This window comes from Jaculus jaculus, chromosome X, assembly GCF_020740685.1.
Source record: "Jaculus jaculus isolate mJacJac1 chromosome X, mJacJac1.mat.Y.cur, whole genome shotgun sequence".
In the NCBI taxonomy this organism is placed as follows: Eukaryota; Metazoa; Chordata; class Mammalia; order Rodentia; family Dipodidae; genus Jaculus; species Jaculus jaculus.
The window spans coordinates 73,067,783-73,074,763 of record NC_059125.1 but is presented as its reverse complement, the minus strand read 5'-3'; the positions used below and the strand labels follow the sequence as shown (position 1 = coordinate 73,074,763).

Genomic DNA, 6,981 nt, shown 5'->3' with positions numbered 1-6,981 from the left:
GGGATAGGAGGAACCTCACATGAGCAAGGCAATACTGGGTCTACAGTATGATTTCCAGGTTAGATTAAGCTAGAGTAAGACCCTGCCTTAGAACAACTCTAAAAATTAAAAAAAACAAATAAATAAATAAAAGTCCTCTAAAATCTGACCTCTTACAGGATATGAAATTTCTGGATTATACATTTTTTTATGACTTTTGTCCTAAAAAATAGCAATAGAGGACCTTAGTTGTGGATAAGCAGAATATATATATAATTATCTTAGGGCTGGAGAGATGGCTTAGTGATTAAGGCGCTTGCCAGTATAGCCAAAAGACCCTGGTTCAATTCCCCAGTATCCACATAAAGCCAGATGTGCAAGGTGGCACGAACATTTGGAGTTTGTTTGCAGTGGCTAAAGGCCCTGGTGTGCCTATTCTCTTATTCCTCCCTCTCTCTTTTTCTTTCTGCATTTTTCTCAAATACATGAAATATAAAAACAACTATCCTAATTTACCATCAAGCTCAAAAATCACGTAAGATATTTTTTAAATTTATGGAAAGCAAAAGAAAAGATAAAATGAGAGCTCTTGCAATAGAAATTTATAAGCATGCCACTCACATTGTCAGTACAAGGAGACTTCTAATTATGACTTCACTGAGTGCTCTAGGTTTCACCTCAAGATATGTGGCTACTGACAGAACAGTGGTACCAGGACAGGATGGAGGCAAGTCATGAAGTACTCTGTCCTCATTTCCATTGCCCCTACCATGATATATAGTGGGCTTGCTATGCACTGATCAGTACTCTGCTTCACAGAGCAAAAGAAGTGATCTTATGTAGATAATATATTGGAAAATCCAAATTTTAAAGAGAAAAAAAGTAAAAGAAATTATTCAGAAAAAAGCACATAAAATTGATTTTAAACAATATTTTATTGAATAAAAAACACCAAAATTATTTAATGTTAACATGAAATAATACAAAACAACTACTCATTATAATGATATAATAATATTTCTTTGAATTTCTGTGCATTATAATTTTAAAAATGAATAAGTAATTTTTTATTTTTCTAAGTCCTTGATATTTTATGTTACAAAGTGTTCAACAACTGTAGCCATCAGGGAAAGGGAAAATTCAAACCACTCTTGAGATACCATCTCACCACAGTAAGAATGGCTATCAATAAAACTGACAAGAAATGATAATGAGGTTGTGGGAGTAGAGGAACACTTATTAACTGCCAGTGGGAGTGCAAACTAGTACAGCCATTGTGAAAGTATGGAGGATTCTCAGCATATTAGAAATAGAACTGTCATAGGGCTGAGCTATAGCACTCCTGGGCATATACTCTAAGAATTCTATACTGCCCTATAGAGATATTTGCACATAAACAAAATATATTAATAATATTTGTTATTTTTAATGTTAATAGAGTAATTAGTGGTAGAATAGAAAAGAAGAAAAAGCAAAGGAAGTGCTGTGGCTTACATACTAATTATATTCCAAATACCATGTGATAAAGACATCATTTCCAGCTTAGGGTATTATGAGAAGTATTATGATAGTTTACAGGGGTCCTATTTTTAAGAAGTAAGTCTCTAGGGTCATGCCTCTAAAAAGTATATTTGGACCCCCAGTTCTGTTCTCTTGCTCTGCTTCTTGCCACCATGAGGTGTGAATCTCCACCTTTGTCACATATCTATACCTTGTTCTGCTTTGCATCTGAAAATGTGAAACAACACAAACCTTTCCTCCTTACAAGTTGAGTAGCCCAGGTATTTTGCACAATGACAGAAAACAGACTAACACAGATAGTGAGAGAAAACCTCTTTGAAGAGGTAACCTTTAAGCTATGATATAGGTGTTTAATAGCTAACAAAATAAACTTCCTTTATATGGAAAATAGCATGTATAGGGAATATGGGAAACAAAACAATTAAATAACAGGTGTGCTAAATAAAGTGTCAGGACAAAAAAAAAAAAAAAACCCAGAAATTTATATTCAGGTTAGCTTGAGGTAGGAAACTTTCCTACTTGCTTTTATATTTTATGTTCACCACTCCTAGAATAGTATTCTGGATCCTTGGCTAATATGTATGGGGAAAAAAAAAAAAAAACTCAACTCTAGCAGTCTGAAATCTATGGAAGAAGATAGCAACAGAGACTTGAAGACATCAATTGGTAGTGGTAGTTTCGTTGCACCCTATCAACTGCAGGTGGTTCCTCAAAACCAAATCAAGCCATAACTTAAATTGGAGAAGAGTAAAGAAATATGAGATGAAAGTACAGACTTTAGTAATCAGCTACCACTCTACAAACACTTCTAGGAAATTTTAAATTTCTGTGACTTGGGCTGGAGAGATGGCTTAATGGTTAAGTGCAGGCCTGTGAAGCCTAAGGACCTGGGTTCGAGGCTCAATTCTCCAGGACCCACATTATCCAGATGCACAAGGGGGCGCAGGCGTCTGGAGTTCGTTTGCAGTGGCTGGAAGCCCTGGTGAGCCCATTCTTTCTATCTGCCGGGCTCCCCGGCAGGCCCACTAGTTCCTCCCAAGGGGTTGAGGAGGAGGATGAGTGTCAGTGGCTCAGAACCTCTCCTAGTCACCGGAGAAAAACCACACTAAGTCGGGAGTCTTCTCGAACCAGGCACTCACTTTATTGTTACAGGTGGTTGCCTATATAATGTTGAGAACGAAGGCGGGGATCTCAGGAAAGGATGAGGTGTAAGGGCCAATAGCATATCGCGACTTTTGAAATGATTGGTTTTAAGCACGTGCGGGAACTCTAACTTTTTTGCAGAAGTAGCAGGCCAGAGGCAATTAGGCGCTGTGCTGAGTCCTAGCTGGCCAGAGACAGGTTGTCAAAATTTAGCTAGACTCAGGAAGTTCCACTAGGCCTCATGTCCGGTCCTCTCAAGGCCCAACCTCTACCTATCTGCCTCTTTCTGTCTCTGTCACTCTCAAATAAATAAAAATGAACAAAAAAATTTAAAAATTTTCCATGACTTGTGTCAAGTACCCAATTATGAACCAATAAGTGTATACAGGGGCATGCTGTATAAGAAGTCAGTCATCCTACATCACAGTTTTAAGTAAGGAGAAAGTAAGGACAGTAGACAAGAGATCTAATGGAGTTCCTCAAACCTTCTATTTTCTTCTTAGAATTACATTTATAGGGATTAGTTACACAACTATATATCCTAACAGCTGTTTCCTAAAGCATTCAAATCTACACTCTTATGTATTGTATATGACCTTAGGTAAAGAACACTGAATGCATATAAGGGCCACATCTCAGGGTTGAAACTGTGTGGCTCTAAATTTCACAGAGAATGTGTGATCCAATCCATGTCCTCTCTATGTGCTGCTTTCACCATACTGTTCACTTGTGCCTTCACATCAGCTAGTTTCTGTAAGTTTAAGTGGCCATAAAAATACCATCCATCATAGCAGTGTGAAGGGATGGGATAAATCACATATTTCAGTTTTGTTAAGGGTGTTAACTGCTGTATGATCCTCTTGAGCATGAACATTGAAATGGGGTTGCAGATAAAAATAAATTCCTTGAGTTGGGAACAGTGGCTTAGGGATGGGAGGAGAAGAGACATAGTAGAATCTGTTAAAAGACAGTGATTTAGCTCTAGACACTGCAAGGTACCTGAGAGTTTCTCCAAAAGAATCCGAATATTCTCACAGTCTTCCCAATACAATGAGATGTGACTGAGATTCAGCATCCTTAAGTGATTGGCCTGAGGGCACTCAGGCAGAAATGTGAAATCAGTGTGAGAAAGTTCACAGAAAGGCAAATATAAGCACTTCAAATCTGGAGGCAAGGCTCTGTAAAAAGAAAACATAAAACTATGTTGGGGGAATGAGGACTGGAGAAAGGAACATTTGTCTGTCAATCTAGAATAAACTACTTTGTATATGCACTGTAATAGTCAACAGTATGGAACTTAATTCACTTAAGTCTTGTGACTTAGAGAAAGTTGCTTTTCTCCTCAGATGCACTTGTTTTAATTTTGAGACTGCATACAACTTATTATTTGAAAGGAATCTGATAACCTAAAAGACTAGAGGAATGATAGGAGGGAAGAATCATGAATTATTACAAATCTGCATTACTTTGTCAGGACCTTCAGTTTCTTGCTAAACTTTTAAAAAACATGGAAGATAGGGATACAAATAATAATTGCTAATGCTAGATAAACACATAGAATATCTCATGAATGTCTTATTTCACATATTAAAACTGGTTTATACTTTGTAACTTGAGTTACTACTATTTTCATTTCAAAGACCCCGCTTAAGAAAAGGTCCTACATATCACATTCATTCCTACCTCTGCTGCTATTATCACGTATTTCCTCTTAAATAAGGACACATCATTGTGACTTATTTTCCTATAGTCTATGATCCTTTGTAACAGCTAAAATTCCCATTTTTGATTTTTTTAATTGTTAATTTTTATTTATTTAGTTGAGACTGATAGAAAAAGAGTCAGAGAAAGGGAGAATGGGCACGCCAGGGCCTCCAGCCACTGCAAACTCCAGATATGTGTGTCCCCTTGTACATCTGGCGAATGTGGGTCCTGGGGAATCAAGCATCGAACCAGGGTTCTTAGGCTTCACAGGCAAGCGCTCAACCGCTAAGCCATCTCTCCAGCCCCATTTTTTATTTTTTGTACCCATTGTTTTAGGTCTATGATGTCAAATGCAAATTGTAATCAAACATATTTGTTGTGTTTGAGTAATACTGAATATGGTAATTTTACATTAAGCCAACACAGAAACATTTGTTTTTGGTTTTCAGAACCTACTTTAAAATAATTATTATGCAGCTGTCATGTTATTAAATGCTTCTTAAATTTCTTAAGTTTGGGAAAAAAATTAAAACAAAAGGTTATGACAAGATTAGATGACAAAATTTTTGTGGCTTAGTTCTTACATAGTTACCCTTTGCCATTGTGGAATTAGATCACTTAATTGGTGTAAAGACAACAGAAAACAGCCAACAGCAAGTGCCCTTTGACTAGTTTCTAAATTACTATCACATTCTAAGCCTTGGGGTTATGAAGACAATGATAGATGGTATGCACTATTGGTAGTAGAACAGGAAAGTGTCTATCATGGCTATAGCTTAGAACCTTTCTGTCTAAATTCCTGTTTCTTTGCTAGGTTTTTGGAGAATGACCATGTCTTTGCATTCATTGATATACTTATAGATGTTACACTATCTCCCCTTCATTTGCATAATCTTATCTTTCTCTTCATTATGGAAAAAACACACTGGCCTGGCCAGTTTCACACTCCCATTAGCAATAGAATAATAAAATATTTTCAAGTTGTTTAGGATCATCCAAGAATTATTTCTCTCTTCATTTAATATCAGAGTATTCAAGGAATCTCAGTATCTATGCAAACTCTCACCTGAGCAAATTTTCCAGATGATTTCTGAGGGAGAAGTTGGATAAGCAGAACTCCTTGAGTGAGCACATTTTTCCAAGATGCTTGAGAAAAGCTGTGAAGACTTTGCTTTCCAAAGATCTCAAAGTGATTCGAGACAGAATAAGTTTGTCCAGCTGCTTCATCTTTTGCAAAAGAATGGTTACCTCATTCAGAGAAGCCTGACAAACTCTCAGGTTATCAATGCATTCCAGAGTAAATAGTTTCAATGTGCTTTTGCATTCAGATAATGTATTAATTTGTAGATCACGGCAGCAGAGGTGCAAAAGCCCTACGCTCTGTTCAACTTTCCTCAAAATTAAAGAAATAAATCTCCTTTCCCTCAACGTACTATTGAGGGAAAGGTCAACGAGTAATTCCATAGCTTTCCTAGATGGTTGGGTCTCAAAAGATGCTGAATTTCCAACATCATCCTTGGCATTTGCTCTAAAGACAGTGTGCTGACAGGAAGAACAAGAATACAAACATCCAGAGGAACCAGTAATGAGTTCAGGGCATGTGATCTCACACAAAGTATCGTGTCTTAAATCTAGGATCCTCAGTTTAGAGCTCCTATAGAGAAATGAGGAAAACACATATCTGAGAAGTAGCAAATCTTAATGCAATCCCTTAGCATCTACGATGACATTCATGGAAAAAATCCCTTTGCCCTTGTTCTGTATACCATTCAACCACAAGTTAACACCTTTTGTTGTTTTTTCCAGCCTTAATCTCCAGTAATCACCAGTCTAAATGCTCATGACTTTTTCTGTGTACCACCGCCCAGAGTTCCATTAGTAGAAACCTTGATCACTCATATTCCACAACCAACACTGCCATTATCAGTCTTTAAATTTATTAAAAGTTTGGTGGCAGTGCTGTCACATACATCCTCAGCAGTCACCCATAACTAACTCTCAGAGGTTTTAAGTCTCTAGCATAGCACTCTGTTTCTCAATCTGTCTTTTTTATACATAGTCTTACCGAGAAGTAGAGTTCTGTACAGGAAGAATCTGAAGACTATTAATCATGATTCTCAAGACTTCATGGTATGGCACTTGTAATCTTAATCTCCCAATATGTAGACAGAAAAAGGGCCACACCTTCACAATGGCTGCCAGTGTCTTCCTATGTCCACCTGTGAAAGCAGCACTGAACAGTGGAATATAAAGTATTTTTGGCATCTCCTCAAGGTGTTGGATTAGCAAAAGCTCATTCTTCAGTAGGGTCTGTATAGTAAGCTCCAACAGTGTGGCTGGGTTCTTTCTGTCCATCTTTGCAAACCTGTATCAGCAGAAGAAACATTTGGAAGTCCTGAGAAGATACCTACAATTTCTTGTTTGCCACTGGTGTTAGCAATGTATAAAATAGTTACAAAATAAATAAGTTGAGGCTTAATCAGCCACCTTTAGACACCCCTATTATGAGCATAAATTATGAGCATAAATTATGAATTGACTGTTGACATCTGTTTTTGCTTACATAAACACACAAAGATATACATATTTGATGATGGGAAAAGAAAAAAAATGGAAAAAAAGTAAAAATCAGGT

General features: G+C 37.1%; 1 protein-coding gene across 1 annotated transcript; it reads right to left on the bottom strand.

Annotated features, from left to right (window-relative positions):
• Positions 1–3,307: 3,307 nt before the first annotated feature.
• On the bottom strand, positions 3,308–6,702 carry LOC101605090 (melanoma antigen preferentially expressed in tumors-like). The gene is made up of 3 exons (XM_004669609.1): positions 6,413–6,702; positions 5,414–6,001; positions 3,308–3,821 (listed from the first exon to the last, which is right to left on the bottom strand). The coding sequence occupies exons 1-3, from the start codon at positions 6,700–6,702 to the stop codon at positions 3,308–3,310; spliced, it is 1,392 nt and encodes a 463-aa protein (XP_004669666.1).
• Between the last annotated feature and the right edge of the window lie 279 nt (positions 6,703–6,981).